General features: G+C 31.3%; 3 protein-coding genes across 3 annotated transcripts; 1 reads left to right on the top strand and 2 right to left on the bottom strand.

The window, feature by feature from the left end:
• Nucleotides 1-8,783: 8,783 nt before the first annotated feature.
• Nucleotides 8,784-9,762, bottom strand: LOC110618453 (osmotin-like protein OSM34). Its single transcript, XM_021761588.2, has one exon. The coding sequence runs from the start codon at nt 9,729-9,731 to the stop codon at nt 8,988-8,990; it is 744 nt and encodes a 247-aa protein (XP_021617280.1). The 5' UTR covers nt 9,732-9,762; the 3' UTR covers nt 8,784-8,987.
• Nucleotides 9,763-11,840: 2,078 nt separating this feature from the next.
• Nucleotides 11,841-13,002, bottom strand: LOC110609208 (LIM domain-containing protein WLIM2b). Its single transcript, XM_021748637.1, has 5 exons — nt 12,871-13,002; nt 12,653-12,752; nt 12,427-12,446; nt 12,240-12,329; nt 11,841-12,140 (listed from the first exon to the last, which is right to left on the bottom strand). Exons 1-5 carry the CDS (start codon nt 13,000-13,002, stop codon nt 11,841-11,843), a joined length of 642 nt encoding a protein of 213 aa, XP_021604329.1.
• A 2,073-nt stretch (nt 13,003-15,075) lies between these two features.
• LOC110618648 (EKC/KEOPS complex subunit Tprkb) lies at nt 15,076-17,348 on the top strand. Its single transcript, XM_021761832.2, has 6 exons — nt 15,076-15,253; nt 16,239-16,305; nt 16,431-16,553; nt 16,663-16,746; nt 16,847-16,933; nt 17,101-17,348. The coding sequence occupies exons 1-6, from the start codon at nt 15,186-15,188 to the stop codon at nt 17,185-17,187; spliced, it is 516 nt and encodes a 171-aa protein (XP_021617524.1). The 5' UTR covers nt 15,076-15,185; the 3' UTR covers nt 17,188-17,348.
• Nucleotides 17,349-18,692: the final 1,344 nt, after the last annotated feature.

Genomic DNA, 18,692 nt, shown 5'->3' with positions numbered 1-18,692 from the left:
CTTGGTTGCCACATCTAGCCAAAGAGGATAGGTTAATTTTTGAATTATGCCACTTAATCAATAAAAGAACATAAGAGAATACAACATATTAAGTTTCGAGCATAAGAGATTTAGAATTATCAAATCAACCGGTAAAAAAGACTCTAGAAAGGAATACTTGGCAATTGTACAGATATTCAAAAAATATCTCCATCTTCAAGCTGAGATAAGAAAAGTAGACCAATTAAAACACAAAAAATTGCCACCTAAACATGTACCTGACTAGCTCCAATTGTTGATTTCTTGTCAATTGGTTCACACATTACACTGGGCTCAAACTTAATTTCCTAAAATATCAAAGTGCACATTAAGTTACACTCAGTAACAATAGTACATGCTTAAGTCCATACTCCATAATCAGCTAATTAACACCAGTTGCTCACCAATCAGTCTCGAGTCCATCTTCCACTCAAAAACTAAACATCACACCCAAAAATAATTGTCCATTTAATTAAAAAGGTTCCCTTCATCCAAACCACTAGTTAGGCAATAATAGGATCTTAAACAAAGGATAAAGTAACATTAATCAAAATTAAAATAAACAAATGAAATAATAGTAAACATCCTACATTGAATTTTTGCTTTATCTTTTATAAAGAAAATTAACATCCTACAGCAGTTGCACTTGCTGCACAATAAGTGCACTGCTGCTCTTGCAGTGTTGCTGCTCTTGCAGTGTTGCTACTGTGGAAGTGCACTTGCTGTGATGTGTAGCAAACGTTGTTGTATGCACTTGTTGCACTAGAACTCTATTATTGAGCTTATTTACTGTGATGTGTAGCAAATGTTGTTGTATGCACTTGTTGCACTAGAACTCTATTCAGGAAAAGCACCATTTGAGATCTGTATGAACTCACAAGAAAGCAAACCACCACTGTAAACCCAAGAGAAGGCAACTTAATAAGATCAACAACAACACGCAGGAAAAGCAAAACACCTGCTTCCAAGCTCAATTCTTCACAAGGGATTTTAAACGCATTCAAGTTCCTTCTCAGAAGCTGAAGAAGAATCACTTACTATATTGAGCTTAGCCACCTCCGCTAAATTCAGAGATACAAACATTCAAGCTTTACTCCGACCGGGCAGACCGCTTTTATGCTAGAAGCTGATCCAAACTACAACCCACTCCTATTAAACCCTTCTGCGAAGATTCATATCATTAGCTATATGTGTGGTAACATCGGCTATTAAGAGTCGCTCTCACCATAAAAAACGATGCCCAAGGATTTGCCCAAGTTAATTGTTTTCTCAGCTTCTGTTTGAGGAGAGAAAGATTAGTTTTCTTTTTCCAGATTTAGTTTTGTTATAAAAGAATAATTATTAAAATAATATTTTTAAAAAAATTATTTATTAAAGTAGTTTAAAATCAAAATAATTTATAAAATTAATATTTGCGTTAGAAAACGCTAATTGAATTAATATTTTTGATAAACACTGAAAACGCCAATGTAACTGGCGTTCACAGTAGCAATGTTCTATTATCTATTATTTTAAAATAAAAAAAATTATGCTTAGGAAAATGTTAATGAAATTGGCGTTTTTAATGATAAAATAAGACAAATTGTCCCGTCAATAGAAAATGCCAATGGAATCGGCGGTTCTTAAGGATTTCTGGATGATTTTAATGGAAAATTATTATTAAATTTTTATGTATCAATAACATTTATTAGATAATTTTTATTTATTTAAATCTCAATTAAATATTTTCGTATTTTATAAAATTAAACTTTTTAATTATTTTATAAAAATAAAGTTAATAAATTTATTTTAATTTTCATATTTATACTTTTATATTTATATAATATTAATATTTATATTATTTAACTCGTATAATTTTAATTATTTATTAATTTTAATAAAAAATCTAATAAATTTAAATTATATAAAATTAATTTTAAACACATTTTAATTTAATACGATTATATAATTATAATAATAAAAAATTATACTATTTCAGTCTAGTACTGACAAAAAACTTATAATAAAAAAATATATATAAACACTGAAAACGCCGGTTCTGTGAAGTCACCATCAATATATTGATGGTTTTGATGGAAAATGTTATCAATAGAAAATGTCATTGAAAGGATTTTTAGATGGTTTTAATAAAAAATTATTATTAGATCTTTATGTGTCACTCAAAGTAATTAGATAGTTTTTATAATTTTAATTAAAATTTTTTATATTTTATAAAATTAAACTCTTTAATAATTTTATAAAAATAAAGTTAATAAATTTATTTTAATCCTTATATTTATATTTTTAAGTTTCTATAATCTTAACTATTTATATTATTTAGAATTGTATAATTTTAAGTACTTATACTATTTATTAATTTTAATAATAAAAATCTAATAGACTTAAATTATTAAATATATATTTATACAAATTAATTTATTATTATTATAATTATATAATTATAATAAACTAAAACCGTATTAAAAAATTATTAAATATATAATTATATATAAAATCAATCTTTTATCATTATAATTACTAAATTAAAACTGTACTAAAAATTAATTTTTTATCATTATAATTATATAATTATACTAAAATTAATAAACATAACCTATCAAAATTACTAAAATGATTAAAAAGTTTAATTTTATAAAAAATAAAAAATAAAAGTTTTATTTGAGATTTAAATAAATATCCTTTAGTGGGAAAGCATTCCTCCACAAAAAATTGAACTTTGAAAAGGATTGAAGAATCCAGCAAAATAAAAATAAATTAAGAATTTAGTTGGTGGAGGTGCATAAACAGGTGCAACCTCAATCCATTTTTGTATATCTAAATCGTTACTGTTGATGTACATATATACAAAAGAAAACCTGAGCTAGCCACAGTCCAAGAATTGAAGAAGTGTGTGCTGACATTTTGTTAGATGTAGAGCTATTCTAACGGGTTAGTTAAGATACAAAATTGACTAACTGATTTCCTTTACACCCCCCTTCAAGCTGGTGTTGGGGAGAAATCAACCAACCCAAGCTTGGACACAAATGTAGAATAAGAATGAGAAGGTAAAGGTTTCATAAACATGTCGGCAAGCTGCAAGGAGGATGGAAGATACGGAGTGGTAATGAAACCTGCTTGCAGCTGAGTACCAACCACATGACAATCAATGTCAATGTGTTTTGTCCTCTCATGAAAGACTGGGTTAGCAGCAATATGTATGGCTGCCTTATTATCACAATGTAACGGTATCGGTTGAACAATAGTAATATGAAAATCAGTCAAAAGAGAAGATAACCACCGAAGCTCACACACAGTAGATGCCATGGCGCGATATTCCGACTCAGCAGAAGACCGACTCACTGTATTCTGTTTCTTAGTCTTCCAGGAAACCAATGAAGTACCTAAGAAAATACAATACCCGGTAACGGATCGACGAGAATCAACACAAGATGCCCAGTCAGCATCACAAAAGGCTCGGAGTTTCAAATCATTTGTTGCTGGTAAAAATAATCCCATGTAACTAGTTCCCTTCAAATATTTCACCACGGTGAGAGCAGCTTTTAGATGCATAGTATGTGGAACCTGCATATATTGGCTAAGTTGCTGAACCGCATAACTAATATCGGGCCTGGTCATGGATAAATAAAGCAACCGACCAATGAGTCTCCGGTAAATCTCAGCATCTTGCAATGGCTGTCCCATATCTTTACTCAATTTAATGCCTTGAATATACGAACTAGCTGTAATTCGGGCATCCTGCAAACCCGTATCCTGAATAATATCAGTAATGAATTTATGTTGTGTTAACAACATTCCTGATGCCAAACGTGCCACCTCGATACCCAAAAAATATTGAACATCGCCGAGATCTTTAATAGTGAATTTCTTATCCAAAAAATGCCGCAAATCAGTAATTAAGGTGGCCGAAGGACTAGTAATCAAACAATCATCAACATAAACTAAGATAGCAATAAAAGAACCGCCATGACCCTTAGTAAACAAGCAATGATCGAAAGAAGATTGTTTGAAACCTTGTGTCATCAAACTGACTGTCAATTCTTTATTCCATTGCCTGCCGGCTTGCTTCAACCCATAAAGTGATCGCTGCAATTTGCAAACTTGGCCCTTCTCCGCTTTGTCATAACCAGGAGAAACTTGCATGTAGATATCTTCATCAATGGACCCGTGCAAATAAGCATTATTGATATCAAGTTGCTTCACTGGCCAAGAATATGCGGCTGCCACAGTTAAGAAAATTCTTACTGTTACTAACTTGGCAACAGGAGAGAAAGTCTGATTGTAATCGAGACCAAGCAACTGGTTGTACCCCTTGGCGACGAGCCTTGCTTTATATCTGTCTATGCTCCCATCTGCATTATATTTAATCCTGTACACCCACTTACACCCAACAGGTTTAACGTGAGGAGGCAAAGCAGTTAAAATCCATGTATGATTTTGTTCTAAAGCATCTAATTCTTTTTGCATAGCATTTACCCAATTCATATCAGTTTTAGCATAATTATAATTGCAAGGTTCTTTGATTTTAGATAGCTGGGCAATAAAAAACATATGAGAGGAGGAAAAATGAATGTTGGAATCTGATGTATTATTGGTAATATAATCAGTCAACCAGGCAGGAGTTTTCCTCAGTCGTGTACTTCGACGAATCGGGTGTGGAGATGCAGGTACCACAACCAAATCAGTTTCAGTTCCCATAGCCAAATCAGTTTCAGTTCCCACAGTATTATCAGCATCAAAAGAAGAGCAGTCAGGAAGATCATTATCAAGACCCAAAGGCACGGAATTAGTTTCAGGTAACGGTGCGGGTTCAAGTGGTGGGTCGGTGTTTGGTGATGAAGCAGGAGTAATAGAAGATTGCTGTTGGTGGGGCGTATAATTGGTATCAAATAGACAAATGGGTAAAACAAAAGCTGTAACATCCTCTGGTTTGGTATAATGAAAAGGAAAAAGAGTTTCTTGAAACATAACATCTCGTGAAACAATAATGACTTTAGTAGTCAAACAGTAGAGTTTATAAGCTTTTTGGTTTTGAGCATAACCCAATAAAACACATGGGAAAGCCCGGGGATCAAATTTGTGTTTGTGTGGTTTGGTGTTGGTAGCATAACAGAGACAACCAATTGTCCGAAAATAAGTATAATCAACCTGTTTACCATGTAACCTTTCATAAGGAGTTTGCCACTGTAAGTTTTCGGAAGGCAACCGATTGGTAATATGGGTGGCGGCTAACAATAATTCAGACCAGAAAATGGCAGGTAATTTGGATTGGAAAAGTAGTGTGCGGGCGATGTTTAAAAGAGTTCGGTGTTTCCGTTCTACAACTCCATTTTGTTGTGGAGTGTAAATACAGGTTCGTTGATGTAAAGTGCCTTGGTCTTGCAAGAAAGTACTACATGCAGCATTAACAAATTCAGTACCATTGTCGGTGCGAATGTGCTTTATCCGTTTAGCAAAATGTGTAAACACATAATGGAAAAAAGATTTCAATGCAAGCAACACCTGATCTTTAGTTTTCAGCATATAAGTCCAACAAAAATGACTATAATCATCAACTATTGTTAACATGTAGATCGCATTTGTAATAGACTTCAATTTATACGGACCCCATAAATCAACATGAATAAGATCAAATATATTCTCACTGGAAATCATACTTGTAGGAAAAGACAGCCTTGTTTGCTTAGCAACAGGACAAATAAGACACATTAACTCAGCATAATCACATTTAGCAACTCCATCTATATGTTTCAACCTTTTAAAAGAAATATGTCCTAATCTAGCATGCCAAAGCATAGCTAGATAGTTATTATGCACAGAATAATGGCTAACAGAATTGCAATTGCTCTGTTTATTAAATGAATCTGCTGTCAAATAATAAAGATCTTCAAACACTGTTCCTTTGGCCAATACTTCTCTAGTCTGTAAATCCTGGAATAAACAATATTCAGGGAATAAGTGCGCAGATAAACCACAAGTCCTAGCAAGCAAGCTGACTGACAATAAATTGCAACTGAACGAAGGAACATATAGAACATTGTATAAAATAACTCTGGAGTTCAATTTAATATTTCCAATGTGTGTTACTAATCTGGTTGAATTGTCTGGCAGTCGGATAGTCTTTGGTGGATGTAATTTAACAACTTGATCATAAAAATTGAGGTGGGGTGTGATATGATCAGTTGCGCCCGAATCGACTATCCAATTATCCTTGCAATTAAAATTAATACTAGTAAAAACTGAATTGAGTAAAGTACCTGCAAAATTCACGTGTCTGACATCTCCATCATCTTGATCATTACTGCCACTTCTGGAGTTGAGGAATTTTTGAAATTCTTGTTGCAAGAAATCTGTCATCCCTTTATCGAGACCATCAGTTCCTTTCTGCTGCAGTCCTGACTGCTGTAACGGTGTCTCATCAGTTGCAACACGAGTAACATTATTAGCTCTGAGATACTTTATGACGTCCACCCCTCTTTTCTTCTGTAATTCAATGAACCAATCTGGATATCCGTGGAGACTGAAGCAATCGTCCACTATGTGTCCTGCACCTTTGCAATTGGTACAATATTGCTTCTTCTTGTCCTCTTTTCGAGATGAAAAGGAAGCCCTGTTATTTCCAGTTCCCGTGTTGCTTCTGTTTCTAGAAAAATTTCTTCTAGCGAGCATTACTGCAGCAGTCTCAAAGGAAGATGTGCTATCAATTTGCACTTCTCTTTGTTTCTCCACACTCATGATCATGGAGTATGCTTTATTAATTGACGGTAAAGGATCTTGCAAAAGAATTTGATTCTTCACGTTGTCATACTCATCTCCTAATCCCATCAAAAATTGCATCAATCTCCTATTGCTGTCATAAACTGTAATTGCGGTACCAGTTTCACAACAAACAGGCAGTGGAGCTAAACACAATAGCTCATCCCACTTCTTCTTCAAACTTGTGTAGTATTCTATCACAGAATTACTACCTTGCTTGTACCCAGCTATATCTCGTTCTATCTGGTAAATCATTGGCCCATTGCTCTCGCCATAACTGTGCTTTAACTCGTCCCAAAGTATCTTTGCGTTTTTGCAGAATACAAAAGCGTCAGAAATATCCTTAGACATGGCATTTAGCAACCATGATACAACCATGCTATCTGCCGTTAACCACTTCTCATAATCATTTGAATCAAGTGCCGGAGCTTTAATTTTTCCATTAATAAATCCCAATTTCTTCTTAGCTCTGAGAGCTATTTGAACCGACCAACTCCAAGAGAGATAATTGGGCCCTCTCAAAGGAGTGTTCACGAGACTGAATCCAGGAGCGTCAGAATTGTTAACATGATACAGATCATTTTCGCTATTCTTTGTGTTTATAGCAGCGATGATCTTCGCTAAATCCTCAGGAGTCATCATTGTTATCTATTGGCTAATCTCAAACAACAAAGGTATAGAATGCAGAGATTAGAAAATAAACCTTAACCAGGCTTTGATACCATGAAAAGGATTGAAGAATCCAGCAAAATAAAAATAAATTAAGAATTTAGTTGGTGGAGGTGCATAAACAGGTGCAACCTCAATCCATTTTTGTATATCTAAATCGTTACTGTTGATGTACATATATACAAAAGAAAACCTGAGCTAGCCACAGTCCAAGAATTGAAAGAGTGTGTGCTGGCATTTAGTTAGATGTAGAGCTATTCTAACGGGTTAGTTAAGATACAAAATTGACTAACTGATTTCCTTTACAAACTTTTAGCGGAGAGTATCTTTATGCTATAAGAAATGAGTTCCTTGTAGTGGAAGAAATGAGTTTTAAGTTATCTCCTGCTAGCCGATTAACAAAACGGGTCAGGGTGAGAACAGGAGCAAAACTAAAGCAAAAACGGTGCGCTTTGATTCACAAGCAAGTGGAACTCGATAAATGCAATTTTCATAGCCATGCAGGGCGTTTTGTTAACAGTCCACGAAAGCAACAGTAGGGATGATGAAGATCAAATTCAAAAATTCTTTCGAATTCAGTACTATAATAAATTTTAAAGAATTAAATTTTAAAAAAATATAAAAATATTTTAATTGAATAATTTTGAAATAACAATATAGTACTATAATAAATTTTCTAAAAACTCAGGAGTTTAATAGTCTCTCTGGATTATTCATATCTTAAAACTGAAAGCTTAAAATTAACATTTATGTCCATTGATATTTAAACTAAATAGTTTAATATTTGTATTTTAATTTTAGGGAAAATTTATTTAAAATATTGCACGAATGGACCTTCAGTTAATTTTTTATTAGCTAAAAGATTAGAAAAAAAAAATTTATCCTTTAATGTAAGTGATCGTATCCATATCACATAATTTCTCAACAATTATGAGCCAAGTGTTTTACTTTAGCAAGTGTAGGACATGAAACGAAGAGAAGCTGCATCAACTAATCCTTTCAGTCTCTCTCTCTCTTTTTTAAGGCTTTATTACATACTACTATGATTTCAAAGTTTGATATAGACCAAAAACAGTAAAGGTTTGGCATAAAGTTGAAAGCATATTCAATGTATATAAGCATAAAGTTTTTCTATGCGTATATACCTGGAATAGAATGGGTTAGATTTACTGGTCAATACAAAAATTATTACTTACACCAACATATATAAAACACCGAATTAATATATTTTTATAAATAAGATTTGTTATGATATTTTAAATTGATTTAATGCCTACACTTGAATACGGAATAAATTTACTTTTATCAATATTATAATGTTTTGCATAATCAAAGTCCATGTCTATTTAAAGATATTTTTATTTTTCATAACATGTCTGTAGCAGAAGGCCTAAGAACAAAACACACAAGTCTGTTTTGTTCCTTTGTCTCTTCAAGCTTAATATTACAACACATATTCACTCACACTCACAGATGCATCTTAATTATTTTTCAGAAGCTTTAAAAGCCTCCCATGGGAATGCATCAGATCATGCGTATCTATGCCTTTACTGCTCAACAATTTTTTCTCCAACCATCTCCAAGGGGAAGTGAGGAGATCTTCTAGGGCAAAACACAACCCTGTAGTTTGTCCCACCAGGGCATGTAAACGTGCTTGAAGGATCATCCTGAGGGTAACTATACGCATCAGGGCACCTGCTCTTGAAAAACCTTGAGTATTCGGTCGGGCCACAGGTTCCCTGCCCTTGAGTACAACAATATTCATTGGTCTTAAACACAGTGCAGGGGTTGTTGCACCCACCAGGAGCCCTCAACGGGTTAGGGCATTGCCCATTAATATCGGCAGTGCAGAAAAGTGGACGGCACTTGTCCCTTGCACCAGAAGTTGGACTAAACTCCATAGGGATATTAAATCCATCAACGAGGGATATATCGTAAAAATCCAAGTTCCCATATTGGTTTAGTGCATATTCAGCTAGAGTATTAGGAGGTTGACCCCATGCTTGGCAATTTAGAACTCCTCCACAATCCCCAGTTTGGCAACGACCCCTTCCACTGCCATCAAAGTTGCAGTTTGTCCGGCCCCAGATACGAGCCATGGACGTGCCAGCAGGCACATTAAGGTTCCATGTCTGGCCTTGATTTAGACGACGGCCACCACCGGGAGAGGCTGCAGCCCAAACGGGATAAGAGCAGTCATTGCGGATGGTGAAGGTAGCTCCATAAGTGGAGGTAAAGAAAAGGGTGGAGAGGAGGATGATAGAAATGAGAAAATTGTTGAAGTTGCTCATGGTTGATGGATTGTTGTGGAGTAACGTGAGTTGTTAAGCTGATCTATATATAGTAATACAAGAGGAGCGTTGGCGTGTCGCAAATGATACCAAGTGTACGCTTTCGAATTAAAGATGAAGGCGGCTAAAGATTGCAGCTTTTTTCCAAATCTTGATGTGGATAAGTTAAAAGATTAATATACTTTTAGACTTTTAGAGCATTATGCTTGGAAAACCAAATAAGTAGCCAACCAATCCTATGGTTGCGTGACTTTGTTTATTTTTAAATAATAGTGCGAGAATTAGATATTTTGAGTTTAAATTTAAAATAATTTTAAAAATTTAAAAAAATATTTTCGATATAAATTTAAATTAAATAAAAATAAATATAACATCATTTGCCATGATTTATTCCTCAATTTTTATTTATATTGATTTCAACTTTCTTTTATACTCAAATTGCTATTAATGATTTACATGTTATTAACGAACAAACATGATTTTTCCATGAAAAATAGAGGACATGATTAATATCATTAAAGCACCACTGTTATCTTACCTTTATAATTAATATATACACCATACATTCTATTTTTTAAATTTTTATAAATTTTTAAACTTTATATGATTTTTCTTTATTTTGATTGGATTAATAAAAATGTTTAAAATCTTAAAAAATAATATTAATCTATTTAGTATTAGTTAAAACTTTGAAAGACGAAATTCATTGTATCCATCTATAGAAAATTTAAAAGTATGTTTTTATATGTATATTATTATTATTATTATTAGAGGAATTTCTTTATAATGTGCAGACAATTAAAAATATATTCTCTCTTATTTTATAATTTTTTTCAACTTTTTTAGACTATAATAACATAATTATAATTATAATTCTATTTAATTTTATTTTATTTTCAAAAAATTTTTCAAAACAACTCTAAATATTTAATAAAATTTAATATATTTAAAATAGATATAATTAAAAAATTAATAAAAAATTATATTTTTTAATATATATAAAAAATAAAATAAATAAAAATTATGGGACAAAACGTGTATAATTTTATTATAAAAATTTAAAATTAATTTTAAATAAATATTATTATTAATATTTAACTTATAATAATTAATTTTTTACAAAAAAGTTTATAATGAGTAGACTGTTAAGTTTATTCAAAAATTAATTGAACCGAAATCATTAATAATTGTTAAAATAATTTCAAGAAAATGTTTAATGTCATATATTAAAAATTTGTTCTTACATCATATATAATTTATTAATTTTCAGCTTTTAAAAAATAACAATTCGATCAATTATAATATATGAAGAAGTTAAATATAATTTTTTTATTTTAACAATAAAAAATTATTACAAACTTTATACATTAGTTTTATATTTTATTTGTAGGTACTATATAATTAATGATATCTATTTGAACTATAATAAAGTTAAATCAAATAAAAATTTTGCACTTACAAATTTAGTTTGGTGATAAGTGCATCTGAATAAATCTGAGAGATTTCATATTTTATTTTCCTAATCCTAAATTTCCAAAATTTCCAGTTAAAAAAAAATAAATCAAATAAGAATTTTTTATTTAATGTAAAAAATTATAGTAAGTATATATAAGAAGGATGAGTAAAATTTATGTATATTAAAATAAAAAAATAAATTGGAAGTTCAAATTTAAAATATGTTTAAAAATAATAAACACGTAATTTTGATAGTAAAAAAAAGGAAATGATTTGTTTTATTTTTTTTTATAAAAAAAAAATTAAAAAGGGAAATTATTATTTTATTCTTAATAGTTATTTATTTAATTAGTGGGTAGGAGCATAGACGTAAAATGTAATCAAACAAATAAAAGAAAATAGCAGAAAGAGTTAAAGCTCATCATCTACTATTCAACAATGCAAAATCATAATGCAAATCACACAATTGATCCTGAAAATAAATGGTACAGGCAAATCCTCTATATCTTTGGACCAACAACCCTACCATTTGGAACCCATTCAAACAAAAATGTTCATGGAAAATGAAACAAGCTACAAGCCTGTTTAGTCGGTGAAAAAAGAAAAAAAGGCCAAACAAGTGAAGACTAATCATGCACATGCTTGTGGATTATATCATTGATCTTTTACGGGAGTTGCCTCGGAGCTGCCTTCTGTTTCGACTTCAGGATTTGGTTCAGATACCGCAGCTGTAACTTTGGATTCCTCTGCTTCTGGTGCAATTGCTTCACTTCTCTTTGTTGAGGCAGACTTTGTGAGATGATTGTAGCAGCCTTTCTCCTTAAACAACTGAGCAAAATGGGGCTTACAGTAAAGGATGCCGTCAAGAGCAGCATAGGATGAGGGAGTGAGATAGCAACCACCATGAGAGCACCTGAAGCATGTCTTATGATAGGATGCTCCCTCCACAGTCACCTGTTCAAATCAAAAATAATTATAAGTTCTTACAGCTTTTGATGTTTCTTGTCTACTTGTTCTCATGTTTAACACCATGCACATAGAGAATTAATAGACCTTCTCCAAAGGGTAAGCAGTTTTGTCGCAGCTTGCACACTTGTCTTGGGTGCCACGGAACATGGAGGAAAGTCTGCTGGGAGCCCTTGCCTGCAGAGAGAGGAGAGAAACTACGCATCAATTATAAGGAATGTTATGGACATTTCTATAACAATGAAAAAGCATATTTATGAAAGAATCTGCTTACCAGTCCTTTCTTCTCTCCAGCTGAGTAGCCATGATTGAAGGAACTTAATTATTTGCAAATTAAAGGAAAAAAAAACTGAAAAGACAAACTATATATATGGAAAAAACTTGCATGTAACCGGTTCACATGGACGTATCACATAGGATCCACGTTCATAGTGTTGCATCTACGCTGAACCAGATAATTTCTCATATATATATGTTAAAGAAAGGAGGAGTGTAATTACATGATGATAATTTCATGGAAAAACTGCCAGTCACCCTGAAGAGTTGGTCAAAGTGAGGTTTGCAGTACAAGGCTCCATCAACTGAGGAATAGCTGCTCATCTGCAACACAGTTGTCGAGACACTAGGGTTTCAGAATTCATTGAGGATTTTTTTTTTATGAATATACAATTCCATTACAATAAAAGGAAAATTATAAAAAAAGGGTATAAAAGATTACCACAAGAAGTCCATTGCAGTGACTGCACTTGAAGCATTTCTTATGATAAGGAACTCCATCAGCTTTCACTGTTTCAAAGAAATGAACAGTCTGATCGCAAGCCTTGCATTTCTCTGTGGTTCCAGTGAACATCTTTTTTTCTTTTTTCTTTTTTTTTTTTGAATGTTAAATAAACTAGACAGGCTTTTAAAGGGGATTGTTTCAACAACAAAGAAAGTTCAAATCTGTCTTAGAATGTTGAGATAGATTTGAACTTGCAATAATTCGTTGTTGTCCTTAATTTTCTGATTTTCATTGGCAGCTTATAAAGATCACTATATATAGTTGTGGTTAGGAAAATTTGCCGTATTTGCAATTACTTAAGGCACAAGATTAAAAATAGTGTTGTAAGAATAGGGTTCATAATAACTACAAGGACTGGATTAAATTCCTGATCATCAAGGATAGACCTCAAAAATTGGATCAATTTAAAACTGAATTATTTTTATTAATTTATAAAAGATTGTTTAATTTGTTATCTCCACATAAATATACGAAATTATTTTTCACAAATAAATAATTTTTTTTTTTTTTTTATAAATTAGACACAGCCACAAGTAAACCTGAATAGTAAGTTGTAAAATAGTATTAGCTACAAAATCCATTTTCTATAAAAATTGAAGAAAAAATTGTTGATTGCATTTTGTTGATTATAAACTAAAATAAGAAATATAACTTAAATTTTTATTGGCATTATTCTCTACTTAATTGGAAATAAATAAAAGCAACCAATTAAAAAAATAATTTTATGATATAGTTTTTAAAATTTAAAAAATTTAAAAATTAATTCTTACCATTTTAATAAAAAATAATTTAATCTCTAACATTTTATTTTATTAATAAATAAAAGATATAGTCTTTTGAGACTATTTTTTATAATAAATTAGTTAATTTTAATAATTTATAATAATTTAATTCTTTTAATTTAAGTTCACTTTATCAATTATTATTTTATTAATAAAATAAAAATTATGAACTAAATTATTTATTCTTTAAAAAAAAGAGACTAAATTATAAATTTTTTCAAAACCTCAGAATAATTTTGTATTTAAAAAAGTTAAGTTTTGTACAAAATTAATGTTAGAAAAAAGATTTCCAGCTTTGTAGTTCAAATACAATTTTTACATATGATGGGTTAAAAATAATTAATAATGATTTTAAATGTAATTAAAATTTTAAATTAAAATATAGTATTAATGTGTATAAATCATTATAATGTTAATTTTTTTTATAAATTATAATATATATATATATATATATATATATATATAATAGAATAATTTATATAATAAATAATAATATTATTTGATATAGAATATAATTTTATTATAAAATAATAATATATTATATATAAAGTTGATATTTCACTTTCTGCTAGTATTCTTTAAAGAAGGAAATGAGAAAGAAAAAACGAGAAATTATATTTTCAGATGTAAAATTCTTCCTTTTAAGTAGGCTATAGAGTATATGAAGGTTATTGTGAGAAGAAAACTTCTTTTGGTAAATTTCACCTGTCACAGTTTTTTGAACTATCCATTTAAATAGAATAATAATTAAATAGTTTAAATATTCTATTTTAAAAATATAAAAATTAAAATATAATTTATTAAAAATATATCATTTAATATTTAATAAATAATATTTATATTTAAGTGGTTGATAGCTACAATTATATTTTGGATTATTGGAAGAGTGTCTCCATATTATTCGAATTCATTTGTATAAATAATTAAATATAAAAATATATTTTATAATAATATTTATAATTTTTTATATATTTTTATTTAAAAATTAAATTTTAAAATTTTTTTAAAAATATTAATTTTTTAAATGAAAATTATTAATAAAAAATATTTTTTATATAAATTATTAATTAAAATATGTAAAATTAAATTAATTTAAATTTTATTTAGATAATAATAATTGAATTTGAAATAAATTTAGATAATTTAAATTAATTTTTAATGAAATTTAAAATAAATTTAAATATTTTAATATAAATTAATTTTTTAATAAATTTGAAACGAATTTAAATATTATTAATATAAATAAGGTTACAACTTTCCAATTCAGATAGCCCATTTACACCTCTCTTTAGAAATCGAAAGTCAATAGTGTGAGGACTGATTGACCAATTGCACATAATCAATGTCGCAGGAGATCATTTCTTGTAAACCTACCCTCGCAATCTCCTAGCCAGTGGTTATTTCCTTAAACGGCCCCCATAAACCCCTCCTCCAAGAGCAGACGGCGCTAATTGCGAACCCGAGCCAACCATGAAGGTTTTCGATATCAGTGGAAACAACCTTTCTCTCGCTCTATTCGCAGATGTCACCAATTCCAAGTAACTCCCTGTCTACTTTAGTTTCCATAATATCTTCATTTCTTCTTCCAAATGTGGATATTATTGCACTGTTCTCTGTCTCCGGTTGTTGTACGATTATTTTAGTTGTCTGAATCCTTAATGGGAAGAATTCATGGTTTTAAATTGAGAATTTTTGCTAGTTAAGACGAGAATTCTTGAGTCTCCTTTGACATGGTGAGGTAGAATGGTAAATATAGCTTAATGTAGACAGTTTTTAATTTCCGTAGGAACTCAATTATATTGGGTGTAACGGAAAAGCTATGATTTCTAGAGGTTTTTTTAGTGCATTGGTGCTTGGAGGCTTGAATGTTGAATCCTTCTTATCTGAGCTTTTTTGTCTAAAGTAGCTGGGAAGTTATGCAAAGAAGCTGGCGAGTCATGACTTGAACTTAGTTTAGTTCAAATGTGAACATATTCATTGGAGTTTAACATGGGTTTTTCTTTAATTTGACACTTTGCAATGCACAATACATATTCTTACTTGGTAATTAGGCTGAACCATTTACTAGTGTAAGGCATTGTTCACATGTTGCCTGTTGACTCTTGGATGCCAAATTTTAGCCTTTCTTCAATCTTAACAACTAAAGCTCCCAACTTTGAATGTGCATAACAGTTACTTTCATCTTCAGTGAATCCATTTTGGCAAATTCCATTTTCATCCTCAATACCCTGTAGCAACTGAGTGTAATCTTCATAGCAGCTTTTTCTCCCTTCTCCTTTTTGTTTCCCAGAAAAATCTGGTATTTTTATGCAATATGCAACTTACATTAGATTTAGGAAATGAGAAATTCTTATGGAACAAGATTTAAAGCTTTGCTTAAGGTATATGTATATTCAAGTGTGTTTCACTAGTTAGCGTTTAAAAGCTGCCAACATGCTGTAAAGTTCCCCAGGAAGAAATTATTAAGGAATAAAGAACCTCTTGTGTGCTCTTAAACGCCTAAGATGCTTTGCCATTATGCAGGGAACTTCTGGATTCTATGCAGGCTGGAACACTGGAACCTGAAGTTGCTCTACTCAATGCCTCACTTGTATGCTTGCCTACACATGGACTTTAGTGGACCTCATTTATTTTTCCTTTTCGACATTAGATCCGCCTTGTGGATTAAACATTGGTAAATTCACGCTAACATGGTTCTATTTATTACCATGATAGATCCCAGATGTGTTCCCTGTTCTAGCTGCAGCACACAAGACACTTATATCAAAGTCTCGGGATTCATTGACAACAAGGACGCTTCATTCTGAACTTGTATATAATTACTCAGGATCCAAACATGTAACCACCTTTAACTGCCTTATAAATGTTAATCGGTGCCTTAATTTTGTGTATTGTTTAAAATCAATTGTTTAAGCTTTATTTTTTATTATTTTATTTCTTTGGCTAGATAACAGAATCTCTGAAAAGATGTGGAATCTCTGAAACCTCTACATACATCCTAGTGGCTCGTTTCAATGCTTCTTTAGATGAGGTGAGGTTTTTCTACAAATGTCGCATCATTCTGTGTCTCTTGTTAGTAATTCAAAGATGTTGGTCATTCTGGTTGCAATAATGTTATGTTACTCTATTAGATGAAAGTTGTGGAGAAACTCATCAATGGAAAAGAAATCGATTTGGAGGAATTGGAAGGAAGAGCAAACCAAGCTCAAATACAAAAGGTTTGTTTTGTGCAGTGGTCTTAGGTGACACAGTATCACTTGTGTATTTTTCTTATGTCTTGATATTGCTTCTAGCTATTGATAGTCAAATACTGAAATCACGTTATATTCTTTTATATCTTGATATTGCTTCTAGCTATTGATAATCAATTATTGAAAATTTTCAGCACTACAAAATTTCTGGTGTGGAAGCTGGGTTATCCACTCTTGCAGATGCCATTACATGCCGAATAGCTGCTCGTGATGCATTATGAGAAGGAACAATAATCATCTGGTTGTACATCTTAATGAGTTTGTATTGAACTTAGTTTATGGCAGATAATTACTGTTACTTATGCATCAACAATTCTTGTCAGACTATGTTGAGCAATCACAGTTGAAATTCTTGATTCAAAAACTACAAGTTTACATGCTAGATGATGAGTCATGAATCTAACTCCTATTCAGTACCTTGCATAAGCAGAATATTTGTGGGCTTTGGATTTACATCCAATAACGTCTCAAGTTTGACAGAAATTCCAAGTGTTGAATCTTGAATGGTTGATGCCCATAGAGAACCAAGAAATTTATGTGCATCCTTTGACCCTTAGTTTGAAGAGGATTCACATTCTAAACAGTTTGGTGATACTGGTTTAAGGTAATGCTACATGCTTTCATGCGTTCAGAATAACCTCCCTCTTTAATGTCATTCAGTTTTTGTGTAATTGCAAATTACATGCATACCAATTTTATTAGGAGTTTGTCAATGTTATTATGCTTTCATTAGAAAACTAGAAAGTTCATTCTAATCCTGATCTTGTTGATCTATAATCTTAACCAATTAGAGATTGATAAAAAGTTTTAAGCTTAACATATGAAGAGCTAAAGATGAGAATTTGAGAACAATACATGTTTCTAAAATAGGGTTTTTTTTGTTAAAAACAACTAAAAAAAAACAAGTTTTTCTTAAATATGTGATTTGGTTCCTCCTGATTAGAGATAATGAAGAATTGTAATTAAGTTTTAAAATTTTCTAATGGATGAAAATGGGGAAGCAGGAATCTGCTGCATTCCTTTTCGGGACTTCGAATGGAGCTGCCATATGTGAATGGATTTAGAGCACGTGAAGCGACTGACATTGTCTTTGGGAGTAAACAACAATAAGCCTATGTATCCTTATAAAACAACAAGGAGACCGTTGCTTCTGGGGGAATCATCAGGGGCTTTGCTGTTGCTATTCTGGGAAGCAAGCGCATCTTCGCACTTAGTAAAGAATTGGATTCAGGATTTTTGAGATTTATTTAAGTGGTGGAGAGTGGTCTGAGGTGATGATGAACTGGGGAAATAGAGCTACATTCTTAGTTATAATTCTTTGGTTGTGCTATGCTGATCTATTAGTATGTTGCCCTTGCATTTTGTTTATAGTTCTAATCCTTCTTTATTCCATTTAATCATTGGGTTCATGTAGCTCTGATATCTCGTACGAGCAGCCATTTTTTCAGGCTGAGTTATGCCTTCTAGCAGAATGAGTCACCTCAGTTTCTTCCTAAAGCCTGTCAATTTCCAGGAACTGAAAACCAAAACAAATATTTAAGGTTTGTTCCCATGACCTAGGTAATGTCATGCGGGTACACCTATGATCTTTAGTTTGCAGAACACACCAGCAAAACGAGCTAAAGAATGAGGCGTACTCAGTTCTGAAACCCTTCTTTTTTCTTTACAGTTTTTTCAACACATCTTAGCTGCTAAAGCATCCGAGACACTTCCTTGGCATATACCC

This window comes from Manihot esculenta, chromosome 1 (genome assembly GCF_001659605.2).
Source record: "Manihot esculenta cultivar AM560-2 chromosome 1, M.esculenta_v8, whole genome shotgun sequence".
NCBI classification, from domain to species: domain Eukaryota; kingdom Viridiplantae; phylum Streptophyta; class Magnoliopsida; order Malpighiales; family Euphorbiaceae; genus Manihot; species Manihot esculenta.
The sequence above is the reverse complement of the archived record's forward strand: the minus strand, read 5'-3'. Positions and strand labels throughout refer to the sequence as shown.